The sequence below is a fragment of the Ictalurus furcatus genome, chromosome 7 (genome assembly GCF_023375685.1).
Source record: "Ictalurus furcatus strain D&B chromosome 7, Billie_1.0, whole genome shotgun sequence".
In the NCBI taxonomy this organism is placed as follows: Eukaryota; Metazoa; Chordata; class Actinopteri; order Siluriformes; family Ictaluridae; genus Ictalurus; species Ictalurus furcatus.
This window is the reverse complement of record NC_071261.1, coordinates 3954098-3981388: the sequence shown is the minus strand read 5'-3', so window position 1 is coordinate 3981388 and position 27291 is coordinate 3954098. Positions and strand designations below refer to the sequence as shown.

The window sequence follows — 27291 nt, the reverse complement described above, 5'->3', positions numbered from 1 at the left end:
CTGTGCATTTGGACCCACATAGACCACTAAGTGAGCACGCCATACTGGCCTCACTAATAGGTATTTAATGTATAAATTTTATACTAATCCCCACAAGTATGATAAACAATTAGCTCTTTATTTACTGAATCCCATTAGCTTTCCACAGTTCTACAGGTTCCTGTTGCTGCTGAAGGTCACAGTGAACCTCCACTGAGTCTCAGGATTTTCCTCCTTTTTGCATCTTGCTTACTGTTAACAATTTTCAACAGACTAGCAGATAAAATATCCAGTTTATGTGAACACAGCACTGTACATAAAGCTTTTATGTTAATTCTTCTTACTGCCTGTTGATGATTCAAGTTATTTACATTCTGAGTTCTCTGTGTTTAGATGCACTTAATGGCAGCACAAAGTAATGTGTTATAAGATGAGATAAGATCTAACATTATGTTCATCTTTTATTATTAGCTCAGCTCACTGAGTGCTGTTAGTGTTTACCACAGAAACGAGAGTGAGAACATGCAGGTGTGGCTGTTTTAATTTTGGCATTACTGAGATTGTGAATGACAGCATTTCCTCATTTCTCACACAGCTCAACTAGAATAGAAACCAATCTGTATTTCTGGTTTATAATTTACTTTCATATTTGCTCTATATCTCTATTTTATATATGGTTATACCGCTTGCAAATGGTTTACTGTACTCCCTACTTCATAATATCATTATATTTCCTTCTAATATCCTACATATCCTACTACTCTTTATATTACCCTTATAATATCTTAATACTCCTTTTTATTATTCTTATAAAGTTATAATGTTATGTGTGTGTGTGGGAGAGAGAGACAGAGAGAGAGAGACAGAGAGAGTGTGTGTGTGTGTGTGGGTGTTATGTCTGCACGCCTGCCCTTGACTGTACGAGAGTGTGTGTGTTTCTCAGCCTGCACTCCTCAGCTCTTATATTTCTTTGTGACTAATAAACCATAGTCTGTTACTCTTAAAGATCTTAAAGTGTGAATCCAATTCGTCAATATCCGCCTAATACCGCTTCTGTGTGTCTAGGTGCCCGTCATCATTTTTCCTTCTCTCCTTTACTGGAGGGGCTGGATTTGGATCTGAACACTCACTATCAGCTCGCGCATCTCACTGCTGACATCATGGTGCTACTTAACGTTCTTAACAGTACCCCCTCTGGAAATGGAAATGCGGGGTTCCCCCCCTCTCAGATACAGAATCCACCCCGTGAATGTGTGTATTGACGCCTCTACACAGACAGACCCTCTGCCTGACCCTCCCTCCAGCTTTCAGTCTGAGGATGATGTCACCTTCTCTGATCTGGGCTCTGACCATTCTTCCCTCTTCTCACCTGTCAGTCCGCCGTACTCTCAGTATTCTCCTTATTTCACCCTTGCTGACTATCCCACGTCCCCAGGACGCACCCCATTTTCTTCCCCCTACCGCTCTCCTCAAGATTACGCACCCACCAGTCCTGTGAATTTTCAATAAAATTACATATTACTCATACTAGGTCTCCCTCATGTTTATTTCATGTCATTTTTATCCACAACATTCCCCCATCTGAGGCTATAAAGCCTCATAAACTACCTTATTTAAGCAGGTATCTGTGGAGAAACTGGTTCTGCCGCACCCCATGGCCGTCCCTCGCTAGCTGTCGGAGGATTACTCTAACGAAGCCATAATTCCTTCGCTCATCCTTGTAGTCAAATGGGTCCCTTACAGTAACCACTTCTATGCTACACTGATCAGGATAGGAGCTGAGGAGGGTTTGTAGACCTGGTGGGAGACGTGCTAGCGGTGTGCGCCCCGGGGCTTCATAGTAGATTGGCAGCTGGAGAATGGGCCTTAGGACCCCCTACGTCACGTCTACTTTGCACCGGACCCATGTAGATGTACCTAGCCATAACTCTTAACCCTTAACATTCTCCTTTCAACTATATATATATATATATATATATATATATGTTATTTCGAATCTAACTACCTTGATTATATGTTTGTTTGCCTACATCGATTATAAGTGTGATTAACTGAGTTCCCCAAATCATTTATTACTACTACTACTGCCATCGCTAGTCTAAGTATGAGTGGCCACTACAATAACTACTTGATTGGATCTACACGTCCCTATCTTTCTCAACTAGGCCTGTCAGCCCACAGTTTTGTATTTGTCGGGACCTGCAGAGTCTTGCTTCCCCCCATAAAACAAACCCCAATCCTTCGCAGTCAGGGGTGGGCGAAAAAACCTCCTATGAGGAAAAATTCCCACCCTGCCAGCACTATGTGCTCAACAGCACCATTATACTTTTCTCGTGCCTGATTACGTCACACTTTGTTGCACATCACAGATCATACCCCATCACATATCATATCACATAACACATATCACAACATTTTATAACAATCGACATGACAGTCTCTATCGGCAGTATCTCTATGTATTCCCGTTGTATTCGGCTCAAGCACTTTACGTACTGTAGAGAACCACCCTTTGGGGAGAGGTTAGGCTAGCACTTACACCCAGGGTATGGATCATCACATCTTCTTCTCACCCCTCAGGGTTCAGTAGATCTGCAACACAGATGAACACATACAAAACACCAATAGGTCCCGTTTTTCTCGGATAGGCCCAGTTGGCCACTACCTTGTACAAACGGGTCCTTGCGCTCCCTTGCGCTGTCCTCATCAGTCCTGGCTCATGTCCCGTCTCATGTCCTCGTAGACCCCCCAAGTCTCGCTGGTGTTGCTGCTGTCTCTGCTCATTGTCTCCCTTCGCATGGTCTCGATCACCACCCCCCGTTGAGGCGGTAACAACTCACCCTTAACAATGTACTGGCCAGAAAAGGAGGCAGAGGACATCACCATCTGTCGTGCGCAGGGGATCACACAGCAGGCCACCAGACCCACAAGGAGAAGGAGGGCAAGCAGGGGCACTCCCAAGCGGGTCAGGGCAGCAGTCCAATCTCCAGAAAGAAACCAGGAGAGCCACGGCGGGAGGCGGAGACTAGACCCAAAGCTGGAGTTAGCTGCTTGCTCCGCTTGGAGGGCCTGTAGTTGACCCAGGACCTTGGAGAGAGCACCCTCAGAAACAGTGTGCAAAGGGATCACAGCACAGCACTCGGGACCAATCATTGCACAGACACCCTCTTCAGGGGCATGCATCTAGTCCAGGACAAAACGGTTCTGAGCAGCCATAAGGGAGGTGGCATGGAGCTGATCACGGACCAGTCCGAAAGCACTCACCGAGTAGTTAATGAAGCGTTGCTCGTTGTACCAAATGTAATTAATCCACGCCACGTTGCGAGTGATCTGCACGGCCGGGAGCAAAATAGATGTTACACCACTGCCAACAGCCTCCATGGCTCTGTAGCGAGCAGGAACGCCAACGGGGGTGCCCCCAAAGTCAAGATGGATGGTCTCATCAGTGGCCCAGTCAGAATAGCTCACTGCACCAGCGTCGCGGACATACTGAGTCCACAGGGCCACGTCGCGGCGTGAACGGGACCGGCTGGATCACGGTTGGTCAGCCACCAACAAAACACGGGTCTTACCGTCCAACCTAACCGGGGCGCAGCACCCCTGCCATTCCGCAGCCAAAGTCTGGCGTACACGTTGGCCCCCACAAAACCAGAAAACATCCGCAAGGGGAACAGTACCAACACTAAGATCAGGTAGGGGAATTGTCACACTGGGGGTGCATGGGGATGAATCACAGACAGAGAGGGTCTCAATTTGCAAATCATTAGCGAACAGGGAGACATTACATCGGGCAGACACGTTTCCCACAGGATACACGCCAACAGAGGAGCAGAGGCAAATGGGAAAGAACAAGGGCAGAGATGGTTGGACGCGGACAAAAGTCGACACATGAGTGGAAACAGGGTGAAACAGGCATGAGGAGCTTGCATTGTACATCCACGATGGGCCAAAGTCAGCAGAAAGGGCCCCAAGAAGGCACACAGTAGGACACAAAAAATCAACAGAATAGGGGGTGGTGAGGCATTCCGTGAGGTTCCCCATAGGCAGCATAAAATGGGGGGTGAGGCTACGATCATGACATACGAGACACGAGCGATCCGTCACAGATCGAGCAGTATGGACCATCCATGCCAGATACATGTTACTCTGCTCCTCTGTAAGCGAGGAGTTATCGGTGGAGATTGAATAGCGTTGTAATTTCATTAATTTATGTGCGATAGGAGTTGACATCGGGGCAATGAGGAGGGGGTGGAGAGCCCGGGATGCAAAAGGTGAACCTGTACTATCATGGTAAGAACACGCCGTAGTCGAGCAAAGGAACGGTAGCCACAGGGGGCCAATAGTGGGCAGCTCAAAGGAGCACCTACTCGTCCGTGCCATACCAGTAATTCTAAGATGTCCCACGCGAATCTCCGCTGATCAAGCTCGGGAGAAAGTGAATGAGGCCAAATGGGGACTTCTGCCAATCAGGGACTCTTCATGGGCGAGTCTAAGGAGAGCTAACGTGCACATCGAGCTACGTGAACCCACATTTAAGCCAAGGGCAGTCCAGGATCGAACATGCCTAATACGGGGATAGGGGGCTGTTCGGGAAGTAGCAACCAATCGTGGGCGAAAGGTGTTATAGGAATCCAGGGCATTATTGAAGGTATGAATAGTCCTTCTGAACATCGGGTCATAGAAAAAGAAAAAGAATGCTATTAGCCCTGCTGCAAAAATCACCCTACCCCCATATGCGCTACTATTCTGCGGAGCTCGTGCCACCGGTCCCCTCCGGAACCGGTGGTAGGGGAGTGTGCAAGGATTCATGCGGAGACTGAAGCTCAGGAGTAAGCCCAGGTAAGCTCAACTGTGCTTCAAGGGACTGCAGCGTATCCAAGTCAATTAGGCTCAGAGGCAAAGCGGGGTCGTCAAGGTCCTGACAGAGAGTGGCAAGCGTAGACAGAAAATCCTCCTCCGATGGGGTTACAAATTCCTGCGGGCTGGTAGCTACGACACCCGTCACTTCTACTCAGGGCGAGAGAACAAGTTCCATATCATAGTAAGGAGTGGAGAGAAGCAGAGGGCCGTTTGGGCTACTGGCATCAGACTGAGACAGTTTATCTAGTTTTTCCACAGCCCGCCGCTTAGTCTGGGCTCGAGTGCCGTAGGCAGGGCTCAGTTATGCATCCGAATCACTGTCACTATCGATGAACACCACTGCCTCAGTGGGCTGCCTTGACTAGGCCTGAGGTTGACGGTTATTCGTCGGTAGTGTCTTGCAGTAGCGGTCCCTTACCTGGTTCGGCGCAGCTGCAGTGGTTCAAGTGATACCAGTAATTCCTCCCCTGAACTTTCACAGCCGTGGGGGTTGCAGTGACCACGGTGAAGGGTCCTTCCCGGCGTCCCGCGAGGGGGCTCTTACTCTTGAAGATACGAATGTATACCTGGTCCCCGGGTGCCACTAGACGCACGTCCTCCCGTACCTCGTTCTCTCCATGGACTGCCTCACGAACCTGTGAATACAAATGTCTGTGGATTTGGGTGAGGGTTCGCACATAATCCTGCATTTCGTCCTCCAATTGTGCCAAAGATGGCCCTGTGTATGGACCTCGGGTGAACGCCTTGGGCATTGGGCGCCCAGTAAGCATTTCATGAGGAGTCAAGTGCGTCATACGATTGGTCTGTGAACGCATCTTCATCAATGCCAGTGGTAAGGCTTGGACCCAGTTTAGGCGAGAGCTCTCGCATATTTTTGCCAGTTTACTTAGTAGGGTACCGTTCACCCGTTCCACCATGCCCTGGGATTGAGGATGATATACACAACCTAACTTATGATCTACCCCCAAGGCAGATGCAACATTGTCGATGACGTTATTCACAAAGTGGGTGCCGTTGTCCGAACTCAGAAAATCTGGAATACCGAACCGGGGAATGGGTTAGGGTTAGGGTTAGGGTTAGGGGTTAGCTGTGGCCATCGCGTCCTCCTTGGAAGTCACAGTTGCCTCCAACCACCTGCTGAAGCAGTCTACTATTACTAGAATGTAGCGCTTCCCTTCTTTCCGGTTGTCTGCTCCCATGTCTACATAATCCATCATTATATGCCGGAAAGGTCCCGTCGGTGGGGGAATATGTCCTAAAGGGGCAGTAAAGTTCTTTCGCACATTGTTCTTGATGCACACATCACATCTTTTCAACGCATAGTCCACCATACTGGCCAGAAATGGGGACCACCATTCCTGAGGGATTTTTCGGATAGTTTCGGTCCTATGGGCGTGATCCAAGCAATGGGCTTCTTTGATCAAGAGCGGGAGGTAACAGGCTGGGGCTATACACAACCCTTCTATGCTGCGCCACAATCCAGTACCCGCCTCTTTTTTCGCCCCCCGTTTTATCCACGCCGATATTTCAGCCACCCCTGCGGTGTTTTGCAGCTCCACTAAGTGGGCCACATTGTCTTCCTGTGGATACCACAGCTGACTCTCCCCGGGCTGAGTTAGGGCCATCATCTGCGCAGGCACTACGGCAGCTTTCTTTGCTGCCTCATCCGCCAGTGCGTTCCCTTTAGTGATAAAGGAATCATCAGTCTTATGTGCCCTGCATTTCACTACAGCTAATTTTGTGGGCAATGTCATAGCATATAGTAAATCTGAAATGGCTTCCCCGTGGGTCACGGCGGACCCATCTGCCCGCTGGAATCCCCTTTGAGCCCAGATTGGTCCAAACACATGGCAGACTCCATGAGCATAGGCCGAGTCCGTATACACAGTGCAACTATCATTACAGCCCAACTTACATGCAGCTGTCAACGCCCGTAGTTCAGCTAGCTGGGCCGAGCAGGGTTGGGGAAGGGGAACACTCATCACCACCTCAAACGTCGCCGGGTTTCATCGTGCTTCTACTACTGCCAACCCAGCCTTATTGCCCGTATCGGTACGATAAGAGGAACCGTCCACAAAATACGTATGCTTAGCATTATCAATAGGGCAGTTCTCCAAATCCGAACGCGCTTTCAAAAATTTCTCTGATTCCGCTATGCACTCATGGGGTACACCATCTATCGGGGTTACCAGTTTATCGGCCGGATTCACCGTGGTGCACCGTTCTATAGTGAGCTCCGGGGCTGACAGAATGGAGTCATACCCCGTTTGACGGGAGTTCGTTATCACAAAGGTCTGACTCGTTAGGAGCGCATGCAGTGCATGGGTCGTATATAATGTAACTGGGTGCCCCATGGTGATTGAGGACGCTTTCTGATATGCAAATGCGGCCGCTGCCAAAGAACGATAACAGGGTGGCATCTCCTTTTCTACGTTATTGAGAGCCGTGCTGTAATAGGCGATGGCCTGTTTCCCCATGCCTTGTTGCTGTTGAGTTAAGACGGCCGACGCATACCTCTTTCTTTCGGATACATAGAGGTGAAACTGTTTGCTATAGTCTGGGTTAGCCAATGCAGGAGCGGTCATTAAGGCCATTTTGATATCTGCGATTGCGGCTAGAGCTTCAGGAGTCCAAACAAGGGGGGCATTTGGCTGTGATTGGTCTGCTGCCTTAATCATGTCCCGTAATGGTTGAACCCTTAGCGCGAACTCACATATCCATGGGCGACTGAACCCCGCCATTCCTAGAAACTCCAACATCTGCCGTACGGTGGTTGGCTGTGGGGCCTTGCGTATGGCCTCTACATGCTTTGGCGCTATAGTACGGCTTTCTCCCTCTAACACACGACCTAGGTATTCCACTTTTTGTCTGCAAAATTGCAACTTTTCTTTACTGGCCATTTTCGGCCATTTGTGGCCATTTTCGGCCAACATTCTTAGGACCTTTAGTGAGTCGTGCTGGCATTGTTCTTTGGATGCACTACAAATCAAAAGGTCGTCGACATACTGCAAGATGGTGCTACGGCACTCCAGGGCTGAGAGGTCTTGAGCCAGTACCTGATTAAATATGGATGGGCTTTCACAGTAACCCTGCGGAAGTCTAGTGTATGTGTACTGCTGCCTTTCATATGTGAAAGCAAACAAATGCTGTGAGTCTGGGTGCAGTGGCACGCTAAAAATGCTGAGCATGTCTATGACAGTATACCATTTGGTCCCTTCTGGAATGTTCGACAATAGGGTGTGTGGGTCTGGCACTACTGGTGTTTCAGGTATCACGATTTGGTTAATAGCACGCAAATCACGTACTAGCCTCCACTTCTCTGAGTCAGGTTTTCTAACTGGAAAAATGGGGGTATTGCACTGACTTCGCGTGGAGATTAGCACTCTGGCCTCTACCAATCCATGTATTGTGGGCCGTATGCCTTTCTGTAGCTTGCGCTGACAACGGATACCGTTTCTGCTAGGGCAACCATGCATTCTCTTTTACCTTATTCCGAGCTAGGTCGGCGGATTTAACAAGCCCTACGTCGGTCAGATGTTTTGTCCATAGCTGTTCTGGAACAGTTTTCAGTATTTCCCCATTGTCCTGATCTTTTGCTGCCTTAACTGCCATTTGCAAACCACTTCTGTCCATGCTCGTGCATATGCAGACACTAGTGGCCACGGCGGTGTCAACTGCCGTTATTGAGATTCGCACAAACTTTCCATCAGGCAGTTTGTGCAAAGACGGATTGGTAGTTGGTTTCCACTCTTTTACTTCTTTCGTCTGCCTTATCATTGGCCCTACATCTTCCGGTTCAAGGCCTTTGGTGACCATGAGTGTGACATGGGGCGCCGTCCCTTCCAGCTGATACCAGTTTGTGATTCCCTCTGGGAGCTTGATCATAGCCGCCACTCCCTGTGGGCCGCTTATTATATCCATGGTTTTAATGTCCATTACTTGTCCCTGTTCCATGTCTTCCCAAAGCTGAGCATATTCCTGGTCTCGTCCACCATCATCATATTTAATAGTGCAATGTAAAGGGGCCTCCACCTCTGTGCAATCGGGCCACATGTACTGTAACCATGGTTTCCATTGTGCGTATCTGTGCCAGAGTTCCGAATTAGATGGATCGGACATCTCCAACCAGTATACCATCCTCACATTACGGGCGGTGCTAGGTGGTTCGTGCAACAGTAGGTATTGTGTGGATATTGATTTAGGGAATGTCACCCAAATCCCAGTCGCCTCGCACTGTATCTGAGCTCCCAGCTTACACAGGGCATCACGTCCCAGTAGGTTAACAGGCACTCCTGGAGAATATAACAGGGGTGCTTGTATTGTCACACCATCCAGAGTTAGTTCTTGAGGCTCGGTGAATCGTAAGGTCTGTATTTTTCCTGAGAAGCCCATAGTTTGAATTGCCTTACAGGTGAGGGGGAGCTGTGAACCTTCTTTCCCTATGCTTGAATATATAGCCCCAGTGTCGATCATAAAGGGCGCTCGCAAGGTGTTTCTGATCGTCACTGTAACAGTTGGCTCTTGTTCTGGGTGCAGTGTGGTGACGGACTGCATCAGCTCCCCCCCGGGCTTCTCTAGGCCTCCGCAACTCTGGCTGGGTCCCGGCTCCCCATAGGGGCCATACATGGGGCCACCTGGGGGTACTGGGGGTAGCGGTTGCCACTGAGGTGGCATTCCATAGCTCTCCGGCACTCTCGGTCCAAGCACCTGACCTCTTCTTTCGGCCCTATCCACGCGGTCTCCCCAAGTTGGTCGTGGGACACGTGGACAATTTCTCCTGTAGTGGCTAGGGTCGCCGCATCCCCAACACCCTTCAGCGGCCATATTTGGTCTTTGCAGAACTCGACCCCGTCCGTATCTTTGTCCCCTCCCCCAGGCGGGTGGCGTCCCCGGGTACATGGGGGCCCTCATTTGATATATGTAATCCATCTGGGCGGGGTGCAACATAGTAGTTATGTGTGGGACTTGCGGTTGCGGGTGGGCCTGGTATCCACTGGCCAGCAGCAAAGGGTCAGCTGCCGCTTGTGAATGGGGCACCATTAATGCCGCTTGTTTAATGTGTTCCTTCCTCCGTTCCTTCTCTTCCTGTTTAGTCCTGGTCAGTTCGCTGAGCTGTGCTTTACAGAGTTGGCTCATTAGGGTTTCAGTGGCATCTTTAGCTTCTTTTTTCAGCTTTCTGTGTTGCTCCACGTGATGGGTCACATGTGCCAGAAATGAAGCCCATTCCATTGCACCTCCCCAGGGAGAGCCTTCTTCAACAGCAGTTTGAACAGTCCCACACTTGCCACCGAATCATCCCATTTGGCACCCGTTTCATCCCTCCATTTGTCTTGAAACTCTTGTATGAAGGTTATCACGTTTTCTTCATCTTTCAGTTTTATATTTTCGAGCTTCCCAGGGTCCATCTTAGCCGGAAACATGCTCCTCACTGCGTCCCATATTTCAGCGGTGCCTCCAACGGGGGGTGGCCCTGGAGTCCTCCTCCTCACTGACGTCCTGTTCAACTTTTCCTTCGTCGTCTGTTTCAGTCCCCTCGCTCTCAGTCCCCCCTTGTTCGTCCAGATCCATGTCTGAACTCACTTGCTTCTTCTTCTGCTGGTGGTATATTAGGCCCTTTGAGTCCTTACTCAGGCTCTTCACATGTTTTCCTATTGACTGGTTCAGTGCTCTTCTGTACCTCTGTGATTTTGATTCTCCCAATATCCCGTCCTCCAGCCGTCGAATCCTGCCCTCCAATTCCTTATCCTCCTCGACAGCATATGGGCAGAGCACCACATACCCCTCTATACGCCCCACATTGTCTCTCGGCTCCCCTTTTTCTCCTCCTCTGGTGTGTGGAGCCCCTCGTGCTCTGTTTTCACCCTCGTGCCCTCTCTCACTCCTACGACCTTCTTGATTTTCACTGTCCTATGCTCCTTCTGGTCCTGTATTTCCTCCAGTTTCTTGTCTCTTTGCTTGTGCACCATCGGCTGTGACCCTGGCCTCGGGGTGCTAGTGCTGGTGGGAATCTCCCCGTGCTCCAGCCACCCCGGAGTGTGGGTCCAGTTTTTCATGTACTCCTGTAGTTCCCTGTCCCTCTCTTTGTTGCCTATATGTGGGAGGTCCAGCCGTGGGCTTTTGCTCTCGACCGGGGTTCTATCCTCGTATCCGGCAGCTCCTTCTTCCATTTTGGTAGGTTCTCCATCCTCCCGCATGCAATGCCTCATTCTTTGGTATCCGCTGAATGTTCCCTGAATGTCCACCTCGGTTTCCTTCCATTCATCTTCTCTGTCCTTCAGGTCTTGCATCATGTAGAGCCCGGCAGGTGGGGCACTTCTGACAGGTCTCACTGGAGGGCGGTACTGAGGGTTATATGGGGGCGGGGTCTCGGCCCGTTCTTTCTGAATGGCCTCTTTTATCTTTTTTTCTAGGCTTGCTTCTCTTTCTTCTTTCTTCCGTACCACTGCCTCTGCTTGTTCTCTCTGCCGTCTATCCTTCTCCTTCTCCTCCTTCCCTGCGTTCACAAACCAGTCCACTATCTTCTCTGTCTTCACACATTTCTCCCTCACTCTCAAGACTTTTTTCTGTTCATTCCATACAGCTAATCTCTCTTTCATTATCTGGCATAGCTGTTCATCAAGAGTACCTTCCTCGGGCCATTTCCACTCACCACTAGTCTTCTCACTCCATTTTTTACAATAATGCCTAATGTCTTTCTCATCTGTACAGTGTTTGCTTATCACCCTCTCTATCGGGCTCATCCCTTTCTTACATTCGGCCATAACTCTACTGCAGGTCGTGTCTCACACCTCTCAGCCCTTAGAGTCTTTTGTACATGCCCCCCCTAAACCCCCTACGTTATCCCTCACAGCCAAATGTTTTCCTCCTACCTTGTCCTGCTGTTCCAGCCTGCTTAGCCTATCTCGTACCGATTTATGCCTGTTTTTCCCCTCCCGTCCGTACTCGGTCCAGCTGCCCTAGGGACTCACATACACTCAGAGTACATACATATCAATGCATTTCATATGACGATTCAATTAATCTTATGATTCTTAAGTTTAAATTTAGGTAATTCACACAGCCTCACACAATGGGCAGTCCGGCAGTTCTTACATATTTACACTGTTCTTAGACATAATATTAACACCTATTCAATATTACCCAATTTTGGGGCCTGTACTTTTTCATTTATCATAAGTTTTTTTCAGGAAGGAATACAACAGGGGAAAATTATATTATTATTATTTGTCATTTAACTAAACAACACATTCATAATTTATGGAATATAAATGAAAGGTCCCAATGGACTGACTCACTCATTTCTCAACAACGGCCTGAAAATGCACACTTTTTCCCCTACCTTCAATCTTCCTTTTTTCCTGGATCACACAATCTGGGAATATGTTGTTATATATTACAGGTCTAGAAGTTCTTATTTACACAATGGGCAGTCTGACAGATGTCTAAAATATTTACAATGTTCTTGCATGCTCCCCAATTTTTAAAACACTCACACAGCAGTTATTGATACCAAAGTAATTATAATACACACAGTCACACCCGACTCACAGAAAGTCTGTACCAGATTCAAAACATTCAAAAAAAGCAAAAATATCTCACAATGTTCTGTGTTACCCAGCTCAATCTGAAGAGCACACACACACAGTATTGTTTTTTTCCTTTTTTTTTCTTTCTTCCACACAGACGGCAGGCCTGCCTGCGCAGATAAGAACAGATAGGAACACACACACACACTCCTTTTTATAAACAACGCCTGCAAGCTCACATACACATATTATATTCAGACACTATTACACATATTTATTTTATTACATACACACAATTGTGGTTTCAGAGTATAAAGCACCTTCACACCAGCTCCGTATGTATGAAGCTTACAGTCATATAAATTAAATGCAACTTTCTCCGAAACTAATTTTCAAAGCTTATCCAACACACTTATCTCCTTATGTATGGAGCTCATGTTCAGAGCACTAATGAATACATTTTTCCCTGTCTCCAACACTAAGTTTCAGAGCTTATCGCACATGCATGCACGCTCTCACACCACACTCATATTATAAGCACACACATTTGTTATTACACATTCATACACCGGGCACACTGGGTCCGTTCCCTAAGTTGCATGACCCGGACCTGGGCCCAGGATTGATACCCCTCTCTATCCAGACCTGGACTCAATCCAGTGGTATTAGGGGTCCCCCACCAATGCAGCCGCCACCTCTAGTAGCCGGTATCTGGGGTTTGAGGCCTCATATCCACCTGATTCAAATCCAGCCCTGGAATTTTTAACCAGCGGTATTGCAGGACTTTCACTCACACAACACATACAATTTCATTAAACAGTCTTATGAAACTATTCATAGCCCTTACACAATTACAATCGGTTCACACTTCTCTTACCTCTTCTCACTCACTCAAGGTTCTTTTGGAGACCAACTTTAGACTTTCTTCCCACCCCAGGGGCTTCCCACCCGTAACAACAGATCACTAAGACAGAGCTTTGAAATAACAGGCGTCTGCAATGCGTTCTTCCTACACGGCCTATCTGTTGCTTAGAGAGTGAAGTCCCACGGGAGAGATTACAGACATATAGATCTTAACCCAGTCCCATCTGGGGTGCCAAATGCTGGCCCAAATTTAGCCTATTACCCAAAGACACTTAAAATTCAATATAGAAGCAAATACTCACATCTGTGAAGCCAGTTGGAGATAGAAAAAAAGACACCAGCCGTGAGTGAGAAGAAGCAAGGGTCCAGATTTATTGATTCCGTTCCACCACACGAGATCCACACCGATGAGAATTCTCAGAAGCGATCTGACACCTGGAGCTCAAGCTCCAGTATTTATACTGTATTTACACAGTAAATAACCAATATATCTTAGAAAGACTATGATATCAATACCAATAGGGTTAAAAAAGAGCTCATCTACATTACCATGATGTTTAAAAAGAGGCTTATCAAATTTACCATTATGTTTTGAAAGAGGACTTTCTGACTACCATTAGGATTGAAAGTGGGAGAGAGACAAAACAATTTTAGAGAGACCTTGGTCTCACTATTATCTCGCGGGGGCAGCTTGACTCAGCTACCCTTATAAATGGCTCCTCATGGTTTCTCTTAAAATTAAGGCCCCCGTCTACACCACTCCTGACCCTTCCTCGCGAGACAAGAATCTTCACCATCTTAATTATGAGTAAGTTTCTTTTACATTTTTCTGTATTTCTGATTTATAATTTACTTTCATATTTGCTCTATATCTCTATTTTATATATGGTTATACTGCTTGCAAATGGTTTACTGTACTCCCTACTTCATAATATCATTATATTATCCTTCTAATATCCTACATATCCTACTACTCTTTATATTACCCTTATAATATCTTAATACTCCTTTTTATTATTCTTATAAAGTTATAATGTTATGTGTGTGTGTGAGAGAGAGAGAGAGAGAGAGAGAGAGAGACAGAGTGTGTGTGTCTGTGTGTGTGTGTGTGTGTGTGTGTGTGGGTGTTATGTCTGCACGCCTGCCCTTGACTGTACGAGAGTGTGTGTGTTTCTCAGCTTGCACTTCTCAGCTCTTATATTGCTCTGTGACTAATAAACCATAGTGTGTTACTCTTAAAGATCTTAAAGTGTGAATCCAATTCGTCAATATCCGCCTAATACCGCTTCTGTGTGTCTAGGTGCCCGTCGTCATTTTTCCTTCTCCCTTTACTGGAGGGGCTGGATTTGGATCTGAACACTCACTATCAGCTCGCGCATCTCACTGCTGACATCATGGTGCTACTTAACGTTCTTCGCAGCACCCCCTCTGGAAATGGAAATGCGGGGTCCCCCCCCCCCTCAGATACAGAATCCACCCCGTGAATGTGTGTATTGATGCCTCTACACAGACAGACCCTCCGCCTGACCCTCCCTCCAGCTTTCAGTCTGAGGATGATGTCACCTTCTCTGATCTGGGCTCTGACCACTCTTCCCTCTTCTCACCTTTCAGTCCGCCGTACTCTCAGTGTTCTCCTTATTTCACCCTTGCTGGCTATCCCATGTCCCCAGGACGCACCCCATTTTCTTCCCCCTACCGCTCTCCTCAAGATTACGCACCCACCAGTCCTGTGAATTTTCAATAAAATTACATATTACTCAAGCTAGGCCTCCCTCATATTTATTTCATGTCATTTTTATCCACAACAAAACCTTCAAATAAAGTAATTTGTGTGAACGCATATTGCTGATTATTGCCTTTTATTCACTTAAGTTAATGGTGTTTGTGGTCACAGTTTCATTCACTGATCCTCCATATCAGATTCGACAGACCAATATTGAGTAGCGTACATCTTGGACAAGTTTCCTACATTAAAGTTTTACACCTACAGCACATATTACAGACACTGATAAACAAACATGGATATGTTCTATGTGTCTAAAGTATAAGGAAATAATAAACTATTCTTATAAACTCTGTATATGCCCTGCGATGGACTGGCACCCTGTCCAGGGTGTACCCATCCTTGTGCCCGATGCTCCCTGGGATAGGCTCCAGGTTCCCCGCGACCCTGAAAAGGAGTAAGCGGTAGAAGGTGGATGGATGGATGGATGGATATATATATATATATATAGATATTCATTTTTCTTTTCACCATTGTGTAAATATTAATTTTTTTCTTTGTTTAGCCTGAGAATGTGAAATGATGGATCAGCAGTACAAAATCAATTTAGCACCTCCTCTCTCTTTCTCACTGTTTAAATCACACTGCTGAGAAAAGCAAAACACCACAACCGCTTTAAAGCCCAGTGATGATCAGAGTGGGAAATGTTCACTCAGTCAGAATAGAGGCAGTTAAACAGCTCCTAAACAGAACTAGAATTATTGTTAACAGTAAATAAAATGAAAAGTATAGCCACTATAGTATGGAGACAATAGGACAAAGCCACAACATACACCCAGTCAATAGTAAAGTGATTGTGTGGGTAAACGAACCTACAGAGCCCCCTAGTGTCAGGTAAGAAAGAAAAAAAAACAGCCATGTGTAAACCGTGCTCTCAGATTCGTAATACATGCCCTTATTGGTCTGCCGAAGCCATACCCCGAGCAAAGCCAATAGATTAATTCACATATCCTACCACACACACACACACACACACACACACACACACACACACACACACACACACACACACACACACACATGTATATAAAGATGTCATTGATTTTGGGAAGACACTGTCTCTGTCTGTCTATGAAGCTCTCTGGAACTACCTGTGCAGTAGTTTTAATCGCACCACCTTCCAACCAATCAGAATCCACTATTGAGACTGAGAATTTTATAATACAACATGATCAACTTTGTATTCTGCTTACATAGGACTGCTCCAGAAGATATATTGTTGTATAATAATGAAATGTATTGTATTAATGTTTTATTATATAAACTTGGCAAATCAAATTTCACCTGGCCATTGGACTGTGTCCTTACTGAGAGACTGTGAGGAACAGCTTTTAACTTCTTTGCATGTAAACCATTATTATCAGCAGTGGAGTGTCATCATATACTACATTCACAGTACACTATAGACTGTATGTACAGTATCTGGTCTTATTCCACTCTTCATTAACAGGGACACCACTTCAGCTTGGAGGGACTGACTGTGGGATATTCATGCTGATGGTAAGTGGTCATATAATTGCTATACCATTGCCTCTGTGTGTGCTAAACACTGCATTTGTTAATATAACATCAGAGTTTTGATTTTGTATTTCAGTATGCCCTGTATGTGACCCTCGCAAAGCCCTTTGATTTTTCAGCTGTGAGTTTTTTTTTTATCAATTTATGGTTATTTTTTTCAGCAAAAAGGACCGTAAACACAACTAAAATTTTATGATTAAGATTTTCAATTGTCATCGTTTATCAGTCTGACATGTCTGTAATCAGGAGTTGGTGGTGCCATCAGTTACTACAGGCATTTCCTCTGGCAAGGTATGATACTCATAACTATAGTTTGGATGAAGATGTCCATTATGTGCATTCCCAGTATGCAGGTCATTTGTAATAAATAAAAAATAATGCACACTGGAAATTTTTTTACTGTTTTGTCACTTTTTCTTCAAAGTCAAGTCCAACAGTCAGTCACCAAACAAACAATCTTACTGGAGCTAAACATCATGGAGGTCACCCCATCTGTGTTAGACCTCATGGAGGTCACCCCATCTGTGCCAGACCTCATGGAGGTCACCCCATCACAGAGAATCCATGTATATACAGGGAATGTTTATGTATTGTTTGACTATTGTTTGTTTATGTAATTACCTTTCTTGTTTCATAAAAGTGTTTGTGCAGCACTTGACTAATTACATGTTTATTGAAATGTCTTATCTTTTTGTACAAAGGACTCGGCGGTGATGAAACCCTGTTTACCTGTGAGTGGGTGGAGGAGAAAAGACCCCACTTTGCTGGGAAAGTTCACTTACCACGGATCATGAGGATGAACGAGGATGATGCCTTGTTGGCCATCACAATGCAGGACCTGTTTATCAACACTATTTTTTATGAAAGTGAAATGGACGAAGAGAAAATCTGGGCTCCCTTCCTTTTCACCTTCGAGAGATTAGAGGACATGGAGTTTTTCATGCAGGAAATATACGATAAAAGAAATATTCATGTGTCTTGCCTGCACAACCCTCACCGCTAACAAGCTAATTAGTGGGGTAGATCTGTGAAAATATTGTTTTTAAGTGTAGTTTTAGGTTTTGTAAAATGTTTTTTTTGTTTGTTTTTTTTTTTAACCCATTAAAGTTTTGTGGGGAAAAAAAGTGTTCTTGAAACCTAATATACTAAAATTTAAGTTTGTATCTTTTATCTTATTATATATATTTTTTCCTAGAGTGAAGACTGATTTTTATGTTAGATGTACATTTTGTTAATGAAGGTGAATAGAAATAAAATAAATTCAGCAACACTTGTGAATTTATTGGCAGTGGAGTATGTGACTAATAAATTGTAAATTATTAACACTCCCAGTCTACTACCAAATGTTCATGGAGTTGGTTGCCTTGCTACCAGTCTCAGACCACACGTGTCCTCTTGTTTTGTTCTTTAGTGTGACACGTGGCTGGGTTCAGACTACAAGACAAGTTGCTTATTACCATTAGATGAAGACAATCACATGTGGACTGAGTCCATCCAAAATTATATTCACATATTTCCATCTAAATTATATTCACAATGATACTCTCGTTGTACATGCATTCATTTTTCTTTCATGAGGTGGAGACCCTAAGTGTACATTTAAAAGCAACAAAAGAGATAAGACAAGCAGATAGGTGATCATTTTATTTATTTATTTTTATCACACCTGCAAGGGTAACTCAGTTCCCATGTTTAAAAGCAAAGAGCATATTAGGAGCATACTTTATTACATTAATGAATCACATATGACTGAGAAAATTCACAAATAGCTTACATAGCCTTAATACAGTGGGGAAAAAAGAAGGTAGTCTAGTCATGCAGTTTGTCACAGAAACAGTGCAGAAAAATCATGAAATCATGAAAAATGTTAAAGAAAGGTAAGGCAATATTAGCTATGCCAGCATCTCCAGTTCCATGCAAGTCTCATGGTTACTTTGACCTAACCTTCGTGCATTAACAATCAACATTTTTTCCCCACTAGGTAAGTTTGATCTAATGAAGGGCTTGCATTAACGTTAACAGCCAGTAGGTGGCGAAATGAGCCATAGAGGTGGAACTAGACTACATCCATAGAGGTGAAACTAGACTAGACCCATAGATTACTAGACTAGATCAAGAGAGGTGGAGCTAGACGTCCAGCTCCATCTATTTGGCTCTGCAGTGAGCAGTAGTGATGGGAAGTTCGGACCATTTTACTGACTCGGATCTTTGAATCTCGTTCAGCAAAATGAACAAATCTTTTTTCAAGTCATTTCTTTCATTTCAGCAGAATATAATTAAAATGTTACATGTTAAATTCACCAACACATCTAGTACTTACGCAAACGTTGATCACATTTGGAATAAAAAATAAAATATAGGCTATTGCAGCCAAGGCCAAATTATGAGAAACAGAAATGATTAATTAATAGCTTAGCATTAGGTCTTCAGGCTATACAGTCTGTTAGTTCACCTCACCTCCCGATCCGAGTCGTTCTTTCTTTTGTCACGTCGCATTTCTCACGTCTGTTCCCCGGAAACAGAAATGATTATTTCAGCTCTTGAGTCTTCGGGTCAGAGTCGTTCGTTCATCACGTTACAGCTCCATGGGCTAAATGCAGTGTTCTCTGTTGCACGGGGAGCTGCTGTTATATAAACGCTAGATGATAAAAAATAATGTAAACACCTGAGACTCAGACAGACGCTTCAGCTTCTATCACTCTGTACGGTCTGTTGTCCTCATCAGGGTCAGCTGTAAAATAAACACTCATGAACACTTCAAATTAGCCTCTTATTAAATGTTAGGGTTTAATTTTATGGCTAATGAAGAACAATGTGAGGTCTTACTTCGAGCTCTGTAACATTTCACTGCCAGAATGATGGTCACCAGCACATACGGAGAGGTCGCTACTGCACTGCTGAGGAGCTTCAGTACCGACAGTGGAGCTTTTCCATCTGATAGAACTGGAGGGAAAAATACATAAGATAATAAAATAATTATATAATCATCATCATAATAAATTATAATTAATCATATATAAAGCATACATTTACAGATCATACATTTAAGTTTCATGTGAAGATATGAGTCTGAAAAGTTGTCTGTAACTTAATGTTTCTTTAACCACGTACATTTAATTGAACATTAGGGCAGTTATATTTGCTTTTATGCTAGTGATAAAGGTGATACTGACATCCAAAAAGTCTCATCTTTCTGTATTCTTTTTCCCTCTTTTTTATTCTGAGTCTGATCTTTGTGTGCAGATGTGTGTATAAACCTCTGTGTCTCAGATCTCTGCAGCCCTGAACACAGCGCTATCTGTTCGTCTTTTGTTAGAATCGACTGAATAAAAACATCACATCTGTGTCACCCTAGAAACTGCACTCAGTTTCTTTATAACAATATTATAATTTATTTTCACCAATTCAGTAGATTTTAAAAGTGTTATCTTTATTCCTGTATATTGTACATCTATTACTGATGAGAACATTGAAGACTCACAGTGCACTGTGATGTTGACAGGATTACTGCGTCCTCCAGATTCAGACATTAATAGCATTAAATGTTATTGTTACAAAGGGAATCAAATACTTTGAAAGCTGACTGAAAACACTGTGCATATGAACTTTGTTAATAAAAAGAGAATCAAATAAAAAGAAATTCTCTCAAGGTTTCTCACCTCTGACTGAAACCCAGCTTTTGGGTGACTCTCCTCTCTCTGGGTGTTTACAGTGGTAGAAACCTTCATCTGACTTTGAGACAGTACTGATGGTCATCTCTCCTGTAGTCTTGTTCTGCAGGACTGAACCATCTTTATAGAAATCAACACCAGAAGCTGAGGTATTTGAGTTGCGAGATAAACAATGTAAAGTCAGAGGATGTCCCTCAGTCACAGGATGGACAGGACTGTCCAGGATCACATGACCATCTGTAGGAAAGAGAAAGAAGACACTGAAATCAGAAAGTGTGTAAAATACAGTAATGATTTTAACACAGAGAGCTACAGTAAGTCAGTGGTAGATATCAGAGAGAGTGTACACAGTGCAGCGCTCAGAGTCTTCATGTTTGAAAGAGAAAATATGCTTAAATGCCAGTTTTATCAGTAACATTCAGATGTGAAAGCAGCTTTCACTGTAATATTCTTAACATCCTGAAACTAAACTAGTCTTCATGAGTTATTCTTATTTCTGTTTATATTCTTATTGTTAAAATATTGTGAGAAGCTTTTTTAGGTTTACCCTCTGCAGCCTAACTTCTATATGGGGATAATGGTTTTATTTATGTAAGTCTAATGTATTTATGCCTCTTCTCTCTCTCTCTCTCTCTCTCGCCTGCTTTGTGTGTGTGTGTGTGTGTGTGTGTGTGTGTGTGTGTGTGTGTATTCTACTCAATTCTGTCTACCTTGTTCTTTATGCTAGTGATAAAGGTGATACTGACATCCAAAAAGTCTCATCTCTCTGTATTCTTTTTCTTCTCTTTTTTATTCTGAGTCTGATGTTTGTGTGCAGATGTGTGTATAAACCTCTGTGTCTCAGATCCCTGCAGCCCTGAACACAGCGCTATCTGTTGGTCTTTTGTTAGAATCGACTGAATAAAAACATCAAATCTGTGTCACCCTAGAAACTGCACTCAGTTTCTTTATAACAATATTATAATTTATTTTCACCAATTCAGTAGATTTTAAAAGTGTTATCTTTATTCCTGTATATTGTACATCTATTACTGATGAGAACATTGAAGACTCACGGTGCACTGTGATGTTGACAGGATTACTGCGTCCTCCAGATTCAGACTGACACCAGTAAACTCCAGTGTGTGATGTAGAGAGGAAGCTGATGTTACATGTAGATCCTGAAACTGATGAACAATCAGACACTGCCTCACTGTGTGTGTATCCTCTCACTGTCCATCCAGTAGAGTCACTCTGGTCCTCACAGCTCAGTGAGAGAGAGTCAGCAGTAAAGTGTTGAGTTCTGCTGGGATTGATGATCAGAGACACTGGAGGAGATTCACCTGAAACACACACATTATAATTCAGATCTTATTCTGAAAATTAACATGTATTTTGATTTTATTATGATGTTAATATCAGTGTACAGTTTAGTAAACATGTGTAACATTAAAATTACCACAGGACTAATACTTGCTCTGATTAGACAATGATATCTGAATAAAAATCTACTATCAGGTGCTTATTCAGCTGCTTTACACATTCCTCACTAAGGAGTTTAAATATAAACAGTTATTACACAACACATTAGCACATATACAACACTTAATATTAATAAATGTACATTTGCTACACTCCAACTCAACTCTATTGTTGATTTATTTCCTCACCAGTGATGCACAGTTTGACACTTAATGCAACAATAATAAAAGAAGAGATATTTTGCCATTAATATTATTTATTATTGGATAAACCTGGGACATTTTCATGTTCAGCATTTTGCAGCACATTGAGTCAGCAAATAAATAAAAATCACATCTTTAGTCTTCATCGACTGCATTTCACATCATCATCTCAAAGTCCAACATCTTTACTGCATATCACACTTTGTATGCATATTGTGCAGCTCTAATCTACACCAGTACTGAGTGCTGAGGTGAACCTGAGGTTAATGAGTACTGAAGAGATGATCACACTCACCTGATACAGTCAGTGTAACAGCATCACTGGTGTGTGAGGAGTGTGAGCCTCCTCTCTCTCTTCCTCTACAGGTGTATTTACCTGCATGAGATGTTTCAGCACTACTGATTCTGTACTCCTGTTCACTACTGACACCAGAACCATCTTTATTCCAGCTGTAGATCCAGTCAGAGTCCTCTTCATCCTGTATGTCACATCTGAGAGTGACAGTCTCTCCTCTGTACACCTGTTCATCAGGATTTATGGACACCACAGGTTTTGGGAGCGCTGTACAAAGATAGTAAAATATTTCCTGAAATAATTAGTATACTTTTGACTGATTGGTTTTCATGAGTGTAGAGAGTTTAGAAGATTTTGGAAAAGAATGTAACATTACACATGTAAATGTTTTGGACAAGTTATAACCACATGCAACAGAAAGTCCAGCGTCTTCAACAGATCCTGATTCTAATCATTCGGTATTGTGATAGATGTATTTATAGTAAAGTATTATTCAGATTTGTTTAATGAAATGAAAGGTGATTCATGACATCACATTTTATTCTGTATAATTCCATGTTTTGGTCATTGGTAAGGAAGCAGAGTGAAGCAAAAGAAAAAAAAATCCCTATAATTACTCGAGATCCTGATGTGATCTGGCTCCAGGTCTCTTATGTATGATTTCCAAAGTGATTAGTCAGCACTTATAGAGACGAAGCAGGTGATTTATTTACAGTGTAGCTTTAAGGCCTCTGGTATCAGACACACACTGTACATTCTTTCTATATTGATCATAATTTAATATTCTGTAGTGAGTGTTTCAGCACTAATGTCTGTGTTTCAGTTACAGTTATAAACACCATTATGAGTCTGATTAACATGAGTGCTGTGTAATTATAATTTCCATCTTTCTACTACCATGAGATTTATTATCCCTACATAACACTGATATCTGATAGTCTGTATCTCTTATAACAGAGATTCTCGTCCTGATGAACACACACTCAGCGGTACTTTAACTTTTGCTCTACTGTTCATGAATGACAGGCTTTATAAATATCTAAAATATAATAAGAAATAACTTAAATCATGCAGTGAGAGAGTAGAAAGCATGACGTACCTCTAACTGTAACTGTAACTGGATCACTGAGCTCTGAGTCGTAGTTTTCTCTGCGTGCTTTACACTGATACACTGTTTCTCCTGCATTAGAGACTGTATCATGGAGTGTGTTGGTGTCTTCAGCTACTTGGACTCGATCTTTGTACCAGAGAAAAGTCCATCCATTAGACAGCAGATTACAGTTCAGAGTAACTCTGTCTCCAGTGTAGACGGAGCTCTGAGGATTCACTCTCACAGTCGGTTTGGGTTTTTCTGTTGATATGAAATGATGATGATATTAAAGTTTTCCTCTTTACAACATAAACAATAGTTTTATCATATTAATCAGATGATTTGTGTCTAATAATGCATTTATATTCTGCATGTGTTAAACAGTTACAGTTGTGCGACTTTATTACATGGACAACATGGTCTTATAATATCATTATACTCTATATATACTGTACATGGAATTAATTGAATAAACTGTTCATAACTGAACAAACACACTGAAGTTGTAATGTATTCATCTTCAGCAGTACACTATTATGAATGTTGAACACAGTGAATGTACAACTACATCATTAATCATTACTAGACACAGGTTAAGTAACTAAACGTTGTTTTTTTTCGGATCTGTGACATTTTAAATAAATCTTGTGACTTTAATCCACACTGCATGTAGTGATGTGATGCTGAAGTTAATAAATATTTGTGTGAGGAAGAGATTAACACACACACACACACACCTGACACAGTGAGTGTAACAGTGTTGCTGGTCTCCGAGGTCTGAGAGTCGCTTCTTCTCCGTCCGCTGCAGGTGTATTTAGCGCTGAGAGACTCTACAGGAGTGAATGAATATTTCCTGCTCTCAGTGTAGGAGGATATTTGGACACCATCTTTATACCAGTTGTAAATCCACTCAGTGTCTGCATGTCCTCGTATTTCACATGTGAAAGTGACTTCCTGTCCACTGAATATCGGTCCATCAGGCTGCAGAGTCAGAACGGCTTTTGGTCTCTCTGTACAGTTACAACAAATACAGCAAATCAGTCAAACACACCCTTCTCTGACCATCTGATATTTAATCAGTGTGTTTTGTAATGATTATGTGTATCAGTGCATGTTACAGGAGTGTAAGATCAGACATGTACCTATCACTGAGAGAGTCACTTCATTACTCCATGCCGTTGTCCGTCCATCAACAGACCCGTAACATCTGTATTTGTGACTGTGATCTACATTTATAGTGTAGTAATTTTCATCAGATCTGTGAACATTAACACCATCTTTGGTCCAGTAGTACGGTCCACTCCATCCTGAAATCCTACATGTGAGTGTAACCGTCTCTCCTCTGAATATTTGAGGTGAATTCGGCTCCACAGACAGAACTGGTTTAATCACTGCTGGAAAAGTCAAAAAGCAAACACACACTGTCAATGTAAACAACTTAAATGCTGCATGACAATGTACAAACAATCTTCTCCACCTTAACACAAATCCAACATGTACACAACATAGGCAATAAAATATGTATAAATCACCTTGAGCTTGTCCGACTCGGATAAGTGAAATAAGCACTAAAAAGGGAAGAGGAACAGAGAATATGATGTAACGCTGACTTGTTTCTTTTCTTTAAGAAGACAAATGAGAACAGTGTCATATACTGCAAAAAATCTATATTTAGTTTCACTTCAGCTATAAGAAATGCAATATATCGACCTGTTTCAATAATGAATGGTGTTTAGAAAAAGCTATTTTCTCTCAGGTCACTCTGCTGCTCATTACTGTCTCATGTTTAATGTCACGTCTCGTGACGTAAGGGAGATAGGGACGGATGCAAGTGCAGTAGGAACAGTTTTATTTAATGAGAAACACAGGCAGGTAAATCCAAAACGTGATCCAAAACATGCAAGAGGTCAGGCGATCGGCAAACAGGCCTACACGGGCAAACAGGCCTACAAGGCAGGAAACTATGTCGATAATGAACACACACAGGCTAATGAACACACACAGGCTAATGAACACACACAGGATAATGAACACACACAGGTTAATGAACACACACAGGTTAATGAACACACACAGGTTAATGAACACATACAGGTTAATGAACACACAGGTTAATGAACACACACAGTTTAGGATGATCAGTGTAAATTGTTATTTTGTCTTCTGGGAAACATGCAAGTATCTTATTTAGCGTCTGAAGGGCAGTACTAAATGGAAAAAATAAGATCTTTAAATAAATAAACAATTTAAACTGATCACCCTGTTCAAAAGTTTACACCCCCCTGAATCTTAATGTATCGTGTCACCTTCTCGAGCATCAGTGAATGTTTTGCACCTTATGTAATAGTTGTGTACGAGTCCCTCAGTTGTCCTCAGTGTGAAAAGACAGATCTGAACATCATATAGCCTGTGTTGGAAAGGGCTAAAATATACAGAAGATGCTGGAAAAGCGAAGAATGTGCAGGACCTGGAGGATTTTTCTGAAGAACAGGGTTTAACTGCTCAGGAGAAACAAGGGACTCGTGAACAACTCTCACAAAACATAAACACACTCGTGGATCATCCAGGTAACGACACAGTATTAAGAATCAAGGGTGTGTAAACTTTTGAATGGGGTAATTTTCATAAACTCAGCTATTGTCTTGTGGACTATATGTAAACATATGTTCTGTGAAATAGCTTATTCAGGACAGGACTAAATAAACAACAACATGGGATTTTTATGATCAATCTTATTTTGTTAAAAGTATTAAGATTTTGCAGATTCAGCAAGGGGTATGTAAACTTCCGATCACAACTGTATGTTCTCTATATGTCTTTTCTTTACAAAAAGTAAATATATTTGTTTAACTTATTTTGTTATTTGTTAATAAATATTCATATTACATTCATATTATATGAATTCATATTGTACATATTGTATTTTTAATTGTTTATAAAAGTCCTTGATGTTTTTAAGTGGTTGAATTTTTGTGTGCGTGTGTTGGTAGCTGTGTGTGTGTGTGTGTGTGTGTGAGAGAGAATTTGTTTTTGCCTTTAAATATACTGTAAATATATTTATTTGTTATTTTGTTGTTTTTAAAAGTGTGTTGTTAATAAATGTTCATATTGTAGTGTATTTGTTAATATTTAATAAAAGCCCTTAATCTTATTAAATGGTTGAATTTTAGTTTCCCTACTAAAATGAAGTACATTTAGCAGTTTCTGGGCCACATCTGGCCCGGGGACCAAGCCGACTCTCAGCCAGATCCGTCTTACAGTGTCTGGGGCAGACCCGGGCCAAATAAAACAATATAATTCACTTTACAGTGTGTGGGCCGGATCTGGGCTGGAGGAAATTGTGTGTGTCGGTTTGCAGTGTGTGGGCCGGATCTGGGCTGGAGGAAATTGTGTGTGTCAGTTTGCAGTGTCTGGGCCGGATCTGGGCTTCAGGAAATTGTGTGTGTCGGTTTGAAGTGTGTGGGCCGGATCTGGGCTGGAGGAAATTGTGTGTGTCGGTTTGCAGTGTGTGGGCCGGATCTGGGCTGGAGGAAATTGTGTGTGTCGGTTTGCAGTGTCTGGGCCGGATCTGGGCTTCAGGAAATTGTGTGTGTCGGTTTGAAGTGTGTGGGCCGGATCTGGGCTGGAGGAAATTGTGTGTGTCGGTTTGCAGTGTCTGGGCCGGATCTGGGCTGGAGGAAATTGTGTATGTCGGTTTGCAGTGTGTGGGCCGGATCTGGGCTGGAGGAAATTGTGTGTGTCGGTTTGCAGTGTCTGGGCCGGATCTGGGCTGGAGGAAATTGTGTGTGTCGGTTTGCAGTGTCTGGGCCGGATCTGGGCTGGAGGAAATTGTGTGTGTCAGTTTCCAGTGTGTGGGCCAGTTTTGGCCCGGGGACCCAGGCGTATACTGGGCTAGAACTAAAGCAAGTATGTGGCCCACAAGTGGCCAGACAAATTTTGCTATCTGGGTGAGAGACGGAGATTTAACAATGTCATGGATAAGGAGACGCACCCTTCGTCCCTATTCGTCCCAATGTGAATGTTTTTAGAATGTAAGACGAA

General features: G+C 43.3%; 1 protein-coding gene across 1 annotated transcript in view; it reads right to left on the bottom strand.

The window, feature by feature from the left end:
• The window catches only part of LOC128609487 (carcinoembryonic antigen-related cell adhesion molecule 5-like), a 42581-nt gene that overhangs the window by 13372 nt on the left and 1918 nt on the right, over nt 1-27291 (bottom strand). The window contains exons 2-6 of the mRNA XM_053627967.1: nt 24783-24818; nt 24393-24641; nt 23988-24260; nt 23260-23511; nt 22161-22427 (exon numbers count right to left, since the gene is read on the bottom strand). Coding sequence (XP_053483942.1) covers nt 22161-22427; nt 23260-23511; nt 23988-24260; nt 24393-24641; nt 24783-24818 — 1077 coding nt within the window. The remainder of the gene's footprint in view (nt 1-22160; nt 22428-23259; nt 23512-23987; nt 24261-24392; nt 24642-24782; nt 24819-27291) is intronic.